The following is an 18,778-nucleotide window of genomic DNA, read 5'->3' on the forward strand; positions in this document are numbered from 1 at the left end:
CTTCTCGCTCAAACCAAGAGTCCACTCCACCTCTTTCGAATGTCCTGTCTACTGGCAGGCGGCCAACCGAAGTGTGTGGAAATGACACCGCCAGGGCGGCAGAGATTTTCCTTCATTTCTCTCCTTCCCAATTGCAGACGGGCTGACATTGGCTAGAAAGTGGAGCAGCTCGTCAGGGACAATCAATGCGAATCGATCGAGCCGTGCGGTTGAGGTTGCGAGCTGGAAAATAACGCGGCAGCTTGAGAGAGGGAGAGAGAGGGAGGGGTGTTCAACACTGGCAGTAGTCAGCCAACCTCCCGCACACAAAAACACCCTCTCACTTGGACATACACATATACACACACAGTGTAAACCTTTAATCTTTAGTCACCAAACGCAGCCTTGCGGTCACTATTACGCAGAGCAATTTCATGCGTAATGAGTAATGCATTAATGTGTACTTGTGTTCACATCCTCAAAAATAAAAAATAAATAATGTTAGTAAACACTAATTGTAATTGACATGTCCATGACACGACCTATTAAAATTACCAACTTTATCATAAATGTTTAAGCATCGCATAATCTGCAAAAAAAAAATGGGCACGTTTGGGCACTTAAGAGCTATCCATTGAAGCACCAAACATTTACTTAATTACTGGGTTTGAAACCAAAGTTGAATTATTATTACGCTCAATTCACACCTCACGTTCTGTGGAGGAATCACTAATGTGACAGGTAAGCATGGATGGCCACCTCTGAATCGCTTGGTTTGGGTCTCTTGAGATTACTTATCTCCTTGTTTGTTTAACTCATCATGCCATTTGTTGTAATTTAGCCAAGCCAAACGTTTATATTCTCTCCATGTCAGTAGAATATAGGCTATAGGTTGGTGTTGCTAGACTACCTGTAGGGCCAAAATGTACCATTAATCTATTAAATGAATAGTGCTGTTCCGCCATTTGGTTTATTATCATTCGAAATTTATTATTAACATGTTTACCTGTAGGCTTCTGTGTTTACTGAGAGTGGCCGTGGGATAACAAGCAAGGGTTCCGTTCAAGGTAAGTGCACAATGGTCGCATCTATTCCCCCAAGACGCACTGCCGTGCATAAATTGGACACGCATTTCTCCGTAATCCCTGGAGTGTCTAGCTTGGCTCTGGCAATATGCCGGGTCTCACCCTATCTCATATTAAGAAGACGTCAATCCCCTCGTCATCCCTTGCGCCTTTGGAAATCACTTTCATGCCGACCATCAGCCATACCAACGCTAAACTCCGAGGCATGTGCATAGTGGAGTAGGGTGTGCACGAAATTTGAGGAACGGCGCGTATGCACTGCAAGGGGTCAATATTTACCACGTTACCAAAATATGGGTTATAACACTTATAACTGAACTGTTGTAATTGGTCACATGGGCCTATTCATTTCAAATTGATTAAAAGCACGCAGACATGAGTCCCTCACTTTGATTTGACACAATAGTGCAGAGGAGCGCCTGTGCATCCTTGTTATTTTAAAATGTCCAGACTGACCACATTTTTCCTGTCCGCTCTAGGCTCGTCTACATTCCTGATCTGGACCCTCAGAAGTCAATCTCTCTCACACACTCACTCACTCACGCACGTGCACACACACACACACACACACACACACACACACACACACACACACACACACACACACACACACACACACACACACACACACACACACACACACACACACACACACACAGTTTAGGCATCATAGTTTCCGAAATTGTATTTTTTTCCACTGGTATGGGGTGTGTCAGAGAGAGTGTTACATCGAGAGAGCAATGGGTGAGAGAGTGGCCATGGGTAGGAGGCAGCAGCAAGCTGTGACACAGGAGACGTTCTTGTGGGAGCGCTGAGCCCTGGGGCTGCAGCCACACTCGGCTCTTTGTTGTTTTCTCTCTGTGCTAAGCGAGGCAGAGTACTTTCCTGAGCCGGCCAGGGGATTAGTGTTACACGGCCTCTTTCTCCAGCTGCACACATGACCAGCGCCACAGGAGAGACTCTAAAGGAAGCCTATAAGAGGAGTGAGGGGTGAGAGGAAGGGAGAGAGAGAGAGAGATGAACATCCGGTTTCTCAGACACTGAGTACTGTTGCAAGACACGCACGTTCTCCAAACATCACAGTGCAGCTCCCCTTTCTCACTCCCACACACCCTTTTGAGAAGACAGTACCTCACCTCCCTGTGCAGCTGTCTTCCCCACCTAACACTTCCTGTTTTACTCCAGAGGCTCATCCCATTCATCTGGCTGGCCTCTCCACTCATCAGTCCCCTCAGTATTGACAAATTCAAGGACACACAAAATGTGGAAGGGTATTGGGCCCTGCCTCAAGCCCCTGTAGTGAATGAAAGAACCATAGTTTTGTTGGTGATATGGGTTCTCTGTGTGGGTAAATGTCCTCAACACAAGGTATATGACTCAAATATGCAGTAGAGTAGACTATAGTAGACTTTACCTGCGCCCAAGCTGCAGTGGGCTTGCTGGCAGTCAACACTGGCGCGATTTCAAGGATTTGTTGTTCAGACCGCAAGCAATCACATGTTCATTCTCTGCACTCAGAATGTGATAGTCCGCAAACTACCCTTGGGATCCACGGAAAATGGACATAGTCAATATATAGATTTAACATATGTTTACGGTATCTAATGGCATTTAACTAAGACATCTCATCCACCTCTTAATTGACTACAGCCACTGTAAATGCCAGTGGCTAGCTGATTGTGGCCCTCAAATGAACGGCGCAAGCCGTTAAGCCTACATTATGAAAAATCGAACTAACATTAGAGCCAAACCCAATGATAGACCGCCATCTAGTGGGAGAATAAAAAATCTCATTTGTGGCCTGGAAATAAAGACACCTTTATTTGTATATTGTACATAAGGTCTAACCCCTCCTAAAAACATACTATAATTGAGCATCATGGTAAGGCAGCTGAATTGGTGTAAGTATATTATGCGGCTCTTGGCCCACCTTTGTCCTTAAAATTCAGGACAGTGTTGTACAGTAAGTCTCACAAATCAGACAGTTGTGTGTGAAATATTCCATACAACTTTTGGAGCAGCGTAGCACAGATACATAAGACTGGAATTCGGGTCTATAGTGTAGTTGCAGGTTCTGTAACTTTGCTTCCAATAATGTAATAACTAATTAATTGAATGGGCTGGCAGTAATAAGAACAGCCAGGTCCTACGTCTTAATGTAAAGTTACCTGTAAAAGGGACAACATGGTGGTATGAATCAGTGGGAATAATAGGAAGACTAAATGTTTCACAGTTGTATAAAAAAAAGGTATATTACGTAGGTTTCATTGTTGCTATCAAAACACCTGCAAAAGTCTCCCACATCAATAGGACACATGCAAGACTCGCCAAGCTAAATAAAAAAGGTTAAAAAATATATATATATTACAACAAACCGTACAAGACATTCCTCTTTTCAAATTGACAAAGCCTTCAGGTAAAATTGTCAAAGCACATATTTGAGCAAGGATATTAAATAAAACAGTGAAACCCACAACTTTAATAATCATGTTTATTACACAGTTTAATTAAGACAAGCTCCATGAGCTCCTGGGTAATTAAATATACAGAAGTTTGTCTGTCTGGAACTCAAGTCCTTGAGTCCAGGGTTCTGAGATCCAGCCAATGAGTCATTGGCGCTAAGTCAACAATGGCTGCTCAAATATACAAAGTGAGAAGACAGAATAATGAGTTCACTTTTTTAAAAATGAAAATAACTGAAAATACACCCCAATCAGATTGTTTCCTTCAACTTAGCCCACATGATGGGTAGACAGTTCAACTCTCATCATATTTGTCTAGTGCTACTGTTGCTTAAAACATTTTAGAGCTTGTCTTGTGATGTTGCCTTCAAACATGATTTATTACTCATGTCAAATCTTTGTCCTTTCAGGCTAGATCAAATGGACGATGAAGGTGGATTAATACCATTTCGGTCACAAACTACTTGTACCACCCAACTTATCTGCCTAACATTGGCCGTTTTCAAATCAGACCTACACCAAAAAAGAAAAATTTGCCACCATTGAGAGAAAAATGATATAATGAAGACTCAAAGGTCGATCTAAAAGGGTACTATTTTTTTTTCTTTAGCAAAAACAACAAGGAGTATATCATTTGACTAAGTTGAGGGAAAACAGTCATTTGGAAGTTATATTCAGATACTTCTATCAATAGATCGCCGTCTCATTATTCTATTGTTTCACTTCATACAGTGCGGATGGGTCAACGGGTACTTTACTATCATCTTAATGACAGTGATTAATATTGTGGTGGGGCTGAGGCGGGATCCTGGGCATACCGTAGCCAAACAGAAAAAGTCCCCTAGAGGTTTCCAGAACCATAGTGACAGATTGAAAGTCATTTCTTATCATAGCCAAAAACACCCTCCAAGTCCCATCTCTCCCCACCCTTACCATCATCTCACAGGATAGCTGGAAGCACAGAGGGGAAAAAAAGAAGAAAAAAGTTGAAAAAATAAAAATAAAAATCCCTCAATCTTGGGAAAGCAAACCTTGGGTTCATAAAAAAATTATAAGGAACGCTTCTTGGAATCAAATAAGAGTGGTCCTACATGGATGCCGGTGGACATAGTGGCACAAACAGACAGTGGGGTATACAATATGCAATCTGAAATATGTACAACACCGCAGCTGGACAGGTTTTGAAGGGGGTGAGGCAGGAGAATGGAGGTCAAGTGCGTAGGGAGAGGGAGGGTGTGGCTCAAAGAAATCACTCCAATGGAAACCAACAAGACTCTTCCACACCTTTTCGCTCAAAGCTCCCCAAGCCTTCGAATATAAAAAGGCAGATTATCTGCTGTTATGCCTTGCGACTACATTGCATATTTCTGTGTCCATTCCCGGGCTATTCTGTTGTATCTGGAATGACAGCAGGACACAAATCACTTTCCTTGTAGCACACAGGCTATACAAAAATGTGTTGAATGTTGAAAATGTGTAAGGCCTACTTTTCCCTGTCGGTCTTGTAGATGCGGGCGATCTCAGGAACTAGTGGGTCATCTGGGTTTGGGTCACAGAGAAGTGAGCAGATGGACAGGAGGACTGTAGGACGACCAACAACAAGAGTCACCACAGTTCTGACAATCAACGTAAATCTCGGACCTCTTCCTGAGCATAATTCGGGACATACTTACCAGAATCTGTTGTGAAAACTCAAACCATACTGGTTCAAGCCAACCGGAACAAATTATCTAGACCCAAATACATACCAAGAGCACCATTTTGGACTTACCTTTGGAGATGGTGAGTGCTGGCGACCACTGCGACCTCAGGATGTCCAAGCAGATGCTGCCATTGCTGTTGATGTTTGGGTGGTAGATTCTTGTGGTGAATGCAACCTATAGAGAGGACATGCTTTTTTCCTGTATCTTGCAAATGTATCACATTTACACCATCTCCTTTACCGCAATGACAAGATGTTGCATGCACTGAAAACAAACAGTCATGCATGACAGAATTTTACGATCAATGTAGATCTAGCTCATGGCTACATTAAAAGTCTGCCCACAAGTTCCAGGATACGTCCTTACCTTTGGTGGTTTAAAGGGATAGTCAGTGGGGAAGTGAATGGTCAAGAAGAACACGCCGCCCTGATACGGACTGTCATTCTGCAGAAAGGAAAATTGATGGTTACTATATGTCCCAGAATAAAGGCTGTGAACCCCTAAACTTTAAAGAGCAGAACAGGGGGGTATACTTACAGGTCCCATTATTGTAGCTTGCCAGTGAAACACTAGGTAAGAGAGGAGAAAACTGTTTAAATACACTATGAGCACCATTACAAGTAAATAGTGTTTCAATTAGATTTCCGTGCCAATATACAAATGACAACTAGTGTCATTGATGAATACCAGCATCAATCTTTATTGGCTCCCATCTATAGGCTACATTTCATCACCTGTTTTCTTGGGAGTCAAATACTTTGTTCTGTGATTAAGATATGAACCGTCATGAATATTGATTGAAATAGGTGGTGAAAGTGGTTTGCGGGTGGTGGTGTTGTGAGATAGAGGTTGAGGTGACTTACTATCATCTCCCACCGGTCCTGCGGAACACTGTGCTGGAGGGTCACGAGCCAAATCATTTAACTCCTAGGAGAAATAAAAAATAAAATAGAGTTCTGATTTCTTCCAAAAAGTATAACACTTCCATGAACAATGCCTGTATTGTATGAGTAATTCAGTAAAACTGCATACAATCTCTCCAATGCTGAATGTGGGCTGGTATGTAGTAGGCTAGGCTCAGATTTGTTGCCAGAAGATAAAGACCTATCAAAATGTAACTAATTTCAAGGACTACAAACAACATTGTGGTCAGACCTGTCCTGTACGGGTTAGCGGGATTCATGTTTACTACTTAACATCGTTTCCGCCACAACTGAAAACAAGTCAGTTAAATGTCCTCAATGAAACAGAAATAGTACTGGATTTAGAATAGCATGGAGGGATAAATATTTTCCTTTCAAAGTCTAACATTCTGTCAACTTCAATCGTTTTCATTAATCATTGATCAGCCAGTGTCAGATGAAAGCAACAGAGCAACTTCATTTTGATACTGAAGACAATGCTGGTAAAACAATTGTATAGCTAGTTACAGTAGCTAACTGGTTTGTTCAAGTCAAATTGTTGAAGTAACTACTGGCATTAGACAGGTCAGGACCATGGTAGTTATGCCAAACGTGATTTTTGTTGGGGCGTAAACGATACCAGCAGCTGATGTTCATTTGTTTACTACAAGGAAGTAACGTTAGTAGGTAGTACTAGCTAGTAAGGAATTTCCCGAAAAACGTTAGCTAGCTAGTTACATTTGGCAAGCTATGATTAAAGCTAGTTAGCTATTACTAACTAGCTACCACCGCCAGTATGCTAACTACCTAATTAACTAACTATAGTAAGCTAATGGTAGCTTGCTAATCAAATTAGCTAACTAGCTAGTAGCCAATAACTCATAGTTAACGTTAGTTACCTTGTTAGCTAGCATAGCGCACTGTTATCGATGTCATCTGCCGCTAAACTGTGCTAGCTAACTGCCTAGTAGCCAGCTAGCTAACGCTAGTTTTCAAAAGCAAATTAATCTGATCACAAGTTAGCCACTGACCAGGCGGCAGGTGAGGAAAGCGGTCTAAATGTGGGCTAGCAAGCCGTTTTGCTTTAGTAGCCTAGCTCGTAATTGTGCCAAAATGCGAAGGCCAAAAAGGGGGCTAGCTATTAGCTAGGACGGAAGCAAGATAACGTTACTTCCTTACCTTGTGAATTCTTTTCAGAGCCATTGTTGTGTTCGTGCCGCTGTCAATGTACTGGTCGGTTTACTTCTGCGAAACAACGATTATTGCCTATCCACCCAGATTTTACCCCCCGGAGTTCAAAATGTGTTTTTAAATGGCTGTCTTTACAGTACAATGCGGCGACTGACTATCGGAGTAGCCTAGCGAAACTGAAATACAGTGCGCTTCACCCGGCTCCTCCTAGCAGCTGTGGGAAGTGGGCACCGCATCACTTCTCGGTAGACTGTGACGCAATCGTCTGCTTGCGACACGCTACATCCGCTGGAAACGGTAGGACAGGTTAGAGCTATGCAACTGACATCATTTCTGAGTCTTTAGGCTACACAACTCCACTGGTTCCTCCCATATGACTCTAATATTTTATTCATTTGTGCTATATTTTCTAATGATTAGCTAGATGTATAAATAGGATAGCCCACTTGTATCCGTAATTAGGCCTAACAGGGTCATGGTCAACTTTATATGCATATGTAATAACTGAGGAACAATATGTGCAAGGGATGGACCTGCAACCTCATAGCTGTCAAAAAGAAAAAGCACTACAGAGATTGTTTCACTGTTTTCAGAGTTTTATTTTGTTCATGTAATATGCCTAAGGTTACATCATAGAACATTTAGCCAAGCACATACATTTCTACAGTCATCACAAAGTCCTCGACCGTCATGCCTACAAAATTCAGATGAAGAGAAGACCCACCAATCCGCGACTTCTATTGTAGCCATAGGCCTACATGGGAATGAGCCGTGGTGGAAAAAGTACCCAATAGTCATACTTGAGTAAAAGTAAAGATACCTTAATAGAAATGTACTCAAGTAAATGTTAGTCACCCAGTAAAATACTACCTTTGTAAAAGTATTTGGTTTGAAATATAGTTAACTATCAAAAGTTAAAGTATAAATAATTTCAAATTCCTTATCTTTAACAAACCACAGCACAATTGTCCTGTTATTTTAAACAAATGTACTGATAGGCACGGGCACACTCCAAACCTCAGACCTCATTTACAAACGAAGCATTTGTGTATAGTGAGTCCACCAGATCAGACGCATTAGGGTAGCTGACCAGGTTCGTTCTATTGATAAGTGCATGAATTTGAGAATTTTCCTGCCCTGCTAAGCATTCTAAATGTAACGGCTACATTTGGGTGTCAAGGAAAATGTATGCAGTAAAAAGAGAATTATTCTCTTTAGGAATGTAGCGAAGTAAAAGTTGTGGAAAAATATATAAATAGTTAAGTATAGAACCCCCCCCCCAAAAAAAAACGACTTAAGTAGTACTTTTAAAGTAGTAGTGCTTTTAAGTACCTTCTACGTAAGTACTTTACACCACTGGGAATGAGTAAGGCATCCAAGCCAAGTTGGTTGAGCTTACGTCATCAAACTTTGTTTCACTAGATGGATTCTTATAAGTTGCAAATTGTAGAAATTACTAGAACAAAAATAAAATGTCATGGCCAATATGGCCACATTATAGGCTGCACTGTATGTCTACCACTGGTCTATAATGTACATTGTAAATGCTATTGTAAGGCGTATCTCCAATATACAGGTAGGTCTCTATAGGCTACTAAAAAGATAGTTGAGATAAATAAAAAATAGTCTTCCTAGTGCTTGTGACACCACAGCACAGTGTGTTGTTGAGGTGGCAAAACAAGTTGTCTGTCTTTTGTAACTTACATTTTAGAATCCGCAGTGAATTGAGCCTACGGGAAGATGCCCTACCTGCGCCCAAACATTCAGCACTACGGACAGCGCTGCGATGAGCGCGGTCTGACTGGTCGCTGGTTTCAGAACCAAGGACACTGAACAGCGCCGCGCTCTGGCAGTTCATATAATGAGGATATTCATTCAAAGCACCTGTTATGGGCCTGTGGCTGCAGGAAAACCTTCTGCTGTTAAGATTTCCACTTTCCTCTAATAGGCCTACCGATCCAAGATTATTTGGCATCCAGACACATTTGGTCTGAGAGGCAGAACAGTTTGCGCAACCACATGCCATGGTTATGTGAACACTTCCAGGAAATGTTCTATGTTGATTGGTTAGGTATTCAATGTGTTCTTGTCACACACACACACATTTTGGGCTTGTCATCTCCTCTATGGATGCCACTTGTTCTCCCATAGGTCTCTCTGAATATTTGAAAATGTTGGAGAAATAACATCTCACACACAAAAAAAATCAATGGCAAATGTTTTACCCCAGGAACCTTCACTGATACAACCATACTAAATACAGTAGGCGACAGACCTATGCGTCTCAGGGCACATCCCCACCCCTTTCAGCAAGTGCATAGAATACAAAAACATGGTGCGTGCGTGTTTTTGGGAATCCCCGGCTTTGCCTCCACCTGATGGCAGCATCAGGCAGCCCCGTGAAACATTTGCGTAGGAGTTCCCCTCAACGCCATGTCGGGGTGGTGCAGCGCGCAGTGAGGATCTCCTGAGCAGAGCTCTCTCTCTCCCACTCTGTCTCTCTGCCACCCCCTCCTAATTCGTTCCCTCCATCCTCCGCCACACGACAGCTTAGCACAGCACCCTCCTCAGCAGCATCCACCCTAACTGGGTAGCAGTAGTCATCCCCAGCGCAGGCAGTGATACACTGAGGGACGTATCCAAGTGATGCCACTGCACCAACCAAATCTCGCAACCGCGAAAACACACCGAGAATAAACAGTCACTTCCGCAAGGAGGACTAAAAACGAGTTTGCCTCAAGAGCGCAACTGCCCATGAAGATGTCTAACGTTGACATGGTCTTAAACGCCACGGATCGGGTAGTAAAAAGTGAGTGCATTTTCTTTGTTTTTTTAAATATTATTTTATAGGCTATTAAGAGCTATACGCTATTAATTGTGTGCCGTTTAAGATCTCGTTTAGGGTTGGGTATTGCGTCATGTGGATGTCTGATGTGCTATATAAATTATTGTATTTTGCTCGGGACCTGTGATGTTGATAAACAGTGAAAGGCAGTGACTGTATTTATAGCTATAGCCTACAGACTCTCTGTGTGTGTGTGTGGGGGGGATACTCTTCCTAATCGTGTCACGGCAATATGTTTTGCACTGTCCCAATGTGATTGTATTTAGTCATGGACAGGCAGAAGAATATACTAAATGAGGCCGTGTTGCCGTGGAGGTCGGTTGCGGTTGAGGCAGTGATGCAGCATGATTTCGCTGGCACTGTGATAGAGGGCGCTTGGTGAATACGTGGATCTACGTACTCACTGGAGGGATGGGGGGATGGGGGGGATGGGGAGGTGGGGATGTTTGCAATCTATATTGGAATTGTATGTGGCAGTTTTCACTGTCGATGAGTAAAACATATAGGTTATCTTTGCTTGGATCTTGAGTTTGAAAGTACGCACTCGTTTCGATTAGGCCTATAATTCACGTTTCTTTGGCACGTGTGCCAATAACGTCTATGCTTCTATGATGTAGGATATTAGTATGCATATCATAGAAAATATAACATAATGTAGACCTGTAGCCTTTTCTTTCAATAGCCCTATTGTCTCTGCAATATAATTTTCTGGCGTCAAAAGTGCTGTCGTCTGCAATGATGTATAGGGGCTATGCTACAAGTAAAATAGTGTCGACTGAGCTTCAATAATAAGTCACTGTCTTTCCCGTCTCGTTCATGTTAAATGGCTTTTTATTATAAATGTGCCATCCCGTGGGATATATGACAGTTTTAGTCATTTTACGGTGGTGCGTCAGGGTTCCTCCTTGGGGTTGCCGCTTTCCAATATTGGAATAGTTTATTTCTGACGCATTTTATTTACAAATCGAGTCTCAATTGCTCACCCAACCCCATGGCACTTGTCTGCAAGCGCAGACGAGGTTTAATCTAATGTAAACCCGCGTTCGGTGCTGCAGCTATCCAGGCCCGGACAGCAGCATTGTGATATATTGAATATGCATTGTTTAGAATAAAAATACTTTAGCACTTGATTGAAAATAGGGCTATACATCTACTCTTCGGTTTATCGTAATGTAAGGGTGGGAACCTTATGTTGTCCGTGTTTCATAGGGGACTCTAATCTCTTGCAGAACATGTGAAAAGTATAAAATCAAGACTCATCACTGCCTGCTAGACCCACCAAGCCCCTGACACCTGTCACATACAGGTCGCGTGCCCCTGCTCAGAAGTTGCATGTATCAACCAATGTCTGGGTGTCACGTCATCGACTGTTCTGCCAGTCACCAGATTGCTATAATATGTGGTTAGTTTATAAGTAAAATAACTATCCAGGCATTGTAAAATCTGGCATACACTAATCTGTTGTGGAAGATTCTGTTTGTAAACCAAGATAATCTTTTTGGATTTAATGGGATGCTAGGATAAGGAACAGCACTAGTTCCCGTGTTTTGCTTGTCTTCACTGGTCATTTGGACAAATCACAATTTCGAAGGTGTTACAGGCTGACTACACCGCTCGCGTTGCAAAATAAATGTAGAAAGCGTCTGTGTTGCTAAGGTCTAAAATAGAAGTCAGTTCTATTTGTGGCACCAATGAGTGTCTGTGTTGCTAAGGTCTAAAATAGAAGTCTGTTCTATTTGTGGCACCAACGAGTGTCTGTGTTGCCAAGGTCTAAAATAGAAGTCAGTTCTATTTGTGAAGCAGTTCGGGCTGCAAGTCCTGCCTCTACCATCTCCTCATTGGTTTATAGAAGCAGGTACCCACGTGCCATCTCCTCATTGGTTATACCCACGTGGGTGATTGAAAGACGAATGAGGTCAGTGGCGGTAATGCACCTAATTTCTGAAAGTTGCCAATATAAAGTCAAGAGAAGAAAAAGCCTGGAAGGAAGAGAGATGACTAGACATGATTCGGATGACCGTTTTATGTGAGGATTAATGGGCGGGTGGAGAGGACCTTGTGCATTTCAGGTAAAATAACTCAATGTTTATATCCCAGGACAAATTAACAACAGCAAACTAGCTCAATGGGACAAATTAGCTAGCAAGTGCAAGCTAACTAGCTAAATTGCCATAAATGTTTAATGCTTTTTGACCTGTCCCCAAATTAATATAATTGGTTCAGAGTTTGTTTTGATATTTTAACCTGCATGTCGTGATCGCATTTGTTGTGGGGGACAACATACATTTATGCATGATGGAGCACGCGCGCAGCCGGTTTGCGTTCCGTGTTAGCATCTTTCGAATTTGGGAAGGAGAGGTGGCGCATAACTTGCAAAGAGTGAAGGTGGAGCTCCTCATTCTAACATTTCTTTATCTCTTCTTACGAAGCCACTCCTTTGTTGCCCGTGCGGTGTGTTTGGGATCATTGTCATACTGAAAGACCCAGTCACGTTTCATCTTCAGTGCCCTTGCTGATGGAAGGAGGTTTTCACTCAAAATCTCATGATACATGGCCCCATTCATTCTTTCCTTTACACAAATCAGTCGTCCTGGTCCCTTTCCAGAAAAACAGCCCCAAAGCATAATGTTTCCACCCCCATGCTTCACAGTAGGTTGGGTGGCAGCGTAGCCTAGTGGTTAGAGTGTTGGACTAGTAACCGGAAGGTTGCAAGTTCAAACCCCCGAGCTGACAAGGTACAAATCTGTCATTCTGCCCCTGAACAGGCAGTTAACCCACTGTTCCTAGGCCGTCATTGAAAATAAGAATTTGTTCTTAACAGTCGTTCCTGGTAAAATAAAAAATAAATAAAAATAGGTATGGTGTTCTTTGGATGCAACTCAGCATTCTTTGTCCTCCAAACACGATGAATTGAGTTTTTACAAAAAGTTATATTTTGGTTTCATCTGACCATATGACATTCTCCCAATCTTCCTCTGGATCATCCAAATGCTCTCTAGCAAACTTCAGATGGGCCTGGACATGTACTGGCTTAAGTAGGGGGACACGTCTGGCACTGCAGGATTTGAGTCCCTGGCGGCGTAGTGTGTTACTGATGGTAGGCTTTGTTACTTTGGTCCCGGCTCTCTGCAGGTCATTTACTAGGTCCCCCGGTGTGGTTCTGGGATTTTTGCTCAACGTTCTTGTGATCATTTTGACCCCACGGGGTGAGATCTTGCGTGGAGCCCCAGATCGAGGGAGATTATCAGTGGTCTTGTATGTCTTCCATTTCCTAATAATTGCTCCCACAGTTGATTTCTTCAAACCAAGCTGCTTACCTATTGCAGATTCAGTCTTCCCAACCTGGTGCAGGTCTACAATTTTGTTTCTGGTGTCCTTTGACAGCTCTTTGGTCTTGGCCATAGTGGAGTTTGGAGTGTGACTGTTTGAGGTTGTGGACAGGTGTCTTTTATACTGATAACAAGTTCAAACAGGTGCCATTAATACAGCTGACGAGTGGAGGACAGAGGAGCCTCTTAAAGAAGACGTTACAGGTCTGTGAGAGCCAGAAATCTTGCTTGTTTGTAGGTGACCACATACTTATTTTCCACCATAATTTGCTAATAAATTCATTAAAAATCCTACAATGTGATTTTCTGGATTTTTTTTCTCATTTTGCCTGTCATAGTTGAAGTGTACCTATGATGAAAATTACAGGCCTCTCTCATCTTTAAGTGGGAGAACTTGCACAATTGGTGGCTGACTAAATACTTTTTTTTTTTGCCCCACTGTATATAGGAGTGGTTAAAACATGGTAATAATGGTCCTCTGAGTATATAAAAAAAGTTACTTCCACTGGTATGCAATCCAGCACTGGAGTTCCCAGCCTTAAAGGCTTTAGTTGCATCAAGAAGTTCCTCTGTAATTTGGCCTTCACATGAGTCGCTGTACAGATGTTAATTTTACATTATTAGAAAAAAAATCCATACAATTAGTTTCAGTTAGTGGAGATGGAGACTGAAACAAAAACATAATAAAGTACTTAAAGTACTTAAAGTACTTTACTTCCCCTTTACTTCCCCGGTGAATCATGCGTGACTCCATTTGTAACAAGTTAACACAATCTGGTAGCATTTCTATATTGAAGATTGAAAAGAATTTGGCACATTTTCCCCCATATTCTATCCAGTTGGCTTTATTTGTATAATATATTACACTGGGTCTTTCTTGAATAAGTTCCTCCATTTCTTAGTTTTTCTTCTAACGTATTCTGTGCCTCTATGGTACAGCTTAAGTTCTTGACCCAGAACTTAACCAGCTGACCAATTACATGAGACTTTAGTTCTGGGTTAACCGAGAGTACATATAAACCAGAGGCTGGTGGGAGGAGCTATAGGAGGACAGGCTCATTGTAATGGCTGTAATGGATTAAATAGAACTGTGTCAAACATATTGAAACCACGTTTGAGTCAGTTCCATAAATTACATTCCAGCCATTCCAGCCTGTCCCCCTATAGCTTCTCCCACCAGTCGTCTCTGATATAAATTGATAGGCCTATACAACATGGGAATATATTCCAGTCTTGAATTTCGCCTCGGTTTGCTCTCCTCATGCAGGTTTGGTAGGTGAAGGGTTGCGATTTGTTTCAGAATGAGCGGGCTCTTCAAATTGTCCCAGTGCGCCTACAGTACTACGATGTACAGGGCAACATGATTTGATGATGCTATGGTGGGACCATCCCCACATCCAATAGGTTAAAGCTACAAAAACACAGATGTAGCCTATAATATGTCATACAGGCTCAGGCCTATACAGTTTAGACCACTCCCATACATTAATATTGCCTACAGGTACTTGGGAAAAAATGGCATATATCGTGACACAAGACCCAGATGGTTGGAGTCTGAATGTTTATTAATCCAAAAGGAGTAGGCAAGAGAATGGTCGTGGACAGGCAAAAGGTCAAAACCAGATCAGAATCCAGGAGGTACAGAGTGGCAGACAGGCCTGTGGTCAAGGCAGGCACAGAGTCCAGAAACAGGCAAGGGTCAAAACCTGGAAGACTAAAAAAGGAGAATATCAAAAAGCAGGAGAACGGGAAAACCGCTGGTTGACTTGGAACATACAAGATGAACTGGCCCAGAGAGACAGGAAACAGTGATAAATACACTGGGGGAAACAAGCAACACCTGGAGGGGGTGGAGACAATCACAAGGACAGGTGAAACAGATCAGGGTGTGACAGTAGCCCCCCCCACCCGGGACACCACCTGGCATCCTACCTGGGTGCATACCTGGCTGACTGGGATATTGGTGGTCAAAATCGTTGATGAGGGCCGGGTCCAGGATGTCTTTAGCAGGGACCCAGCACCTCTCCTCCGGGCCATAATCCTCCCAGTTAACCAGGTACTGGAAACTCCTGCTCTGGGATCGAACCCTCAGGAGGCGTCTCACCATATCGCATATGCTGTCCATTGATGATGACCGGGGGGAGGGGGGGAGGGGGGGCTGGAAACAGAAGACAAAGGACAGAGACACGGGCTTAATCCTAGACACATGGAATGTAGGGTGAATATGGAGGGTACGGGGTAACACAAGACGGGCAGCAGTGGAACTCTGGAGATGGGAATAGGACCAATGAACCATGAAAACAGCTTGCAGATCCCGAGTGGAAAGCCATACCTTCTGCCCAATGCAGTAGTGGGGGCTGGGGTCCGGCGAAGGTCCTCTTGTCGACGATACCTGGAGTTGGTCACCACCGGGCCTGCCTGGAGTTGAGGCACTTGGCTGTAGGGAGATATTCCAAGTTTTTATGGTCAGTCCAGACCAAGAATAGCTGTTCTGTTCCTTCCAGCTAGCGCCTCCATTCTTCCAACTCCATCTTGACCACCAGGAGTTCTCGGTTGCCTATGTCGTAGTTCCTCTCTGCAGGATTGAGACAATGGGACAGGAAGGCACTGTCATGTTTTGTCATTTATTATCATGTCTTGTCCCTGTGCTCCCCATTCTATTCGTTTCCCTCTGCTGGTCTTATTAGGTTCTTTCCCTCTTTCTATCCCTCTCTCTCCCCCTCCCTCTCTCACTCTCTCGCTCTCTCTTCTCTCTATCGTTCCGTTCCTGCTCCCAGCTGTTCCTATTCCCCTAATCATCATTTAGCCTTCCCACACCTGTTCCCGATCCTTTTCCCTGATTAGAGTCCCTATTTCTCTCCTTGTTATTCGTTTCTGCCCTGTCGGTTCCTTGTCTAGAATTCACCGTGCTGTGTTTGTCTATCGCCCTGTCGTGTCGTGTTTTCCTCAGATGCTGCGTGGTGAGCAGGTGTCTGAGTCTGTCTGGTTCAAGTGCCTTCCCGAGGCAACCTGTTGTTCACCTGCTGTTCAAGATCGAGTCTCCAGTTTGTCCTCGTCATTTCGAGTGAAAGTTGTGTTTTTTGGATTGTATTTACTTTACTGGATTAAAGACTCTGTTTTCGCCAAGTCGCTTTTGGGTCCTCTTTCACCAGCATGACAGAAGGAACCGACCAAGGAATGGACCCAGCGACTTCAGACGCTCGTTACACTGCCGTCGAGATCCAAGGAGCCATGCTCGGCAGACACGAGCAGGAATTGTCTGCTGCTCGCCATGCCGTGGAGAACCTGGCCGCTCAGGTTTCCGACCTCTCTGGACAGTTCCAGAGTCTACGTCTCGTGCCACCTGTTACTTCCTGGCCTGCCGAGCCTCCAGAACCTAGGGTTAATAACCCACCTTGCTACTCCGGGCAGCCCACTGAGTGCCGCTCCTTTCTCACGCAGTGTGAGATTGTGTTCTCTCTCCAACCCAACACATACTCTAGAGAGAGAGCTCGGGTTGCTTACGTCATTTCACTCCTTACTGGCCGGGCTCGAGAATGGGGCACAGCTATCTGGGAGGCAAGGGCTGATTGCTCTAACAAGTTCCAGAACTTTAAAGAGGAGATGATTCGGGTTTTTGACCGTTCAGTTTTTGGTAGGGAGGCTTCTAGGGCCCTGGCTTCCTTATGCCAAGGTGAACGGTCCATAACGGATTATTCTATTGAGTTTCGCACTCTTGCTGCCTCTAGTGAGTGGAACGAGCCGGCGCTGCTCGCTCGTTTTCTGGAGGGACTCCACGCAGTGGTTAAGGATGAGATTCTCTCCCGGGAGGTTCCTTCAGATGTGGACTCTTTGATTGCTCTCGCCATCCGCATAGAACGACGGGTAGATCTTCGTCACCGGGCTTGTGGAAGAGAGCTCGCATCAACGGTGTTTCCCTGCTCCGCATCGCAACCATCTCCCTCCTCTGGCTCAGAGACTGAGCCCATGCAGCTGGGAGGGATTCGCATCTCGACTAAGGAGAGGGAACGGAGGATCACCAACCGCCTGTGCCTCTATTGCGGAGTTGCTGGACATTTTGTTAATTCATGTCCAGTAAAAGCCAGAGCTCATCTGTAAGCGGAGGGCTACAGGTGAGCGCAACTACTCAAGTCTCTCCATCAAAATCCTGTACTACTTTGTCGGTCCATCTACGCTGGACCGGTTCGGGTGCTACATGTAGTGCCTTGATAGACTCTGGGGCTGAGGGTTGTTTCATGGACGAAGCATGGGTTCGGAAACATGACATTCCTTTCAGAGAGTTAGAGAAGCCTACGCCCATGTTCGCCTTAGATGGTAGTCATCTTCCCAGTATCAGATTTGAGACACTACCTTTAACCCTCACAGTATCTGGTAACCACAGTGAGACTATTTCTTTTTTGATTTTCCGTTCACCGTTTACACCTGTTGTTTTGGGTCATCCCTGGCTAGTATGTCATAATCCTTCTATTAATTGGTCTAGTAATTCTATCCTATCCTGGAACGTTTCTTGTCATGTGAAGTGTTTAATGTCTGCCATCCCTCCCGTTTCTTCTGTCCCTACTTCTCAGGAGGAACCTGGCGATTTGACAGGAGTGCCGGAGGAATATCATGATCTGCGCACGGTCTTCAGTCGGTCCCGAGCCAACTCCCTTCCTCCTCACCGGTCGTATGATTGTAGTATTGATCTCCTTCCGGGGACCACTCCTCCTCGGGGTAGACGATACTCTCTGTCGGCTCCCGAACGTAAGGCTCTCGAGGATTATTTGTCTGTGTCTCTTGACGCCGGTACCATAGTGCCTTCTTCCTCTCCGGCCGGGGCGGGGTTCTTTTTGTTAAGAAGAAGGACGGTACTCTGCGCCCCTGCGTGGATTATCGAGGGCTGAATGACATAACGGTTAAGAATCGTTATCCGCTTCCCCTTATGTCATCAGCCTTCGAGATTCTGCAGGGAGCCAGGTGCTTTACTAAGTTGGACCTTCGTAACGCTTACCATCTCGTGCGCATCAGAGAGGGGGACGAGTGGAAAACGGCGTTTAACACTCCGTTAGGGCATTTTGAGTACCGGGTTCTGCCGTTCGGTCTCGCCAATGCGCCAGCTGTTTTTCAGGCATTAGTTAATGATGTTCTGAGAGACATGCTGAACATCTTTGTTTTTGTCTATCTTGACGATATCCTGATTTTTTCTCCGTCACTCGAGATTCATGTTCAGCACGTTCGACGTGTTCTACAGCGCCTTTTAGAGAATTGTCTCTACGTAAAGGCTGAGAAGTGCTCTTTTCATG

General features: G+C 44.0%; 2 protein-coding genes across 3 annotated transcripts in view; one reads left to right on the plus strand and one right to left on the minus strand.

Moving 5' to 3' along the window:
• Window positions 1–3,538: 3,538 nt before the first annotated feature.
• LOC124006385 (ubiquitin-conjugating enzyme E2 D2) lies at window positions 3,539–7,563 on the minus strand. The gene is made up of 7 exons (XM_046316379.1): window positions 7,311–7,563; window positions 6,093–6,156; window positions 5,767–5,798; window positions 5,596–5,673; window positions 5,298–5,403; window positions 5,014–5,107; window positions 3,539–4,924 (listed from the first exon to the last, which is right to left on the minus strand). Exons 1-7 carry the CDS (start codon window positions 7,332–7,334, stop codon window positions 4,879–4,881), a joined length of 444 nt encoding a protein of 147 aa, XP_046172335.1. The 5' UTR covers window positions 7,335–7,563; the 3' UTR covers window positions 3,539–4,878.
• A 2,246-nt stretch (window positions 7,564–9,809) lies between these two features.
• Window positions 9,810–18,778, plus strand: part of LOC124006395 (serine/threonine-protein phosphatase 2B catalytic subunit alpha isoform-like) — a 59,233-nt gene continuing 50,264 nt past the window's right edge. The window contains exon 1 of one of the 2 annotated variants that reach the window (XM_046316396.1): window positions 9,810–10,131. In XM_046316396.1, the coding sequence (XP_046172352.1) occupies window positions 10,077–10,131 (55 nt within the window). In that variant the 5' untranslated portion in view covers window positions 9,810–10,076. The remainder of the gene's footprint in view (window positions 10,132–18,778) is intronic. The other variant, XM_046316388.1, reaches the window with a different exon arrangement.

Source organism: Oncorhynchus gorbuscha, linkage group LG02 (genome assembly GCF_021184085.1).
Source record: "Oncorhynchus gorbuscha isolate QuinsamMale2020 ecotype Even-year linkage group LG02, OgorEven_v1.0, whole genome shotgun sequence".
Taxonomy (NCBI): domain Eukaryota; kingdom Metazoa; phylum Chordata; class Actinopteri; order Salmoniformes; family Salmonidae; genus Oncorhynchus; species Oncorhynchus gorbuscha.

Excerpts from the sequence above, each read along its gene's own strand:
- LOC124006385 (XM_046316379.1), bottom strand. The coding sequence starts at position 7,334 with ATGGCTCTGAAAAGAATTCACAAG. Across the intron at positions 6,157-7,310 it reads CTCTGAAAAGAATTCACAAG|GAGTTAAATGATTTGGCTCG; the intron begins GTAAGGAAGTAA and ends TATTTCTCCTAG. Across the intron at positions 5,404-5,595 it reads ATCCCTTTAAACCACCAAAG|GTTGCATTCACCACAAGAAT; the intron begins GTAAGGACGTAT and ends TCCTCTCTATAG.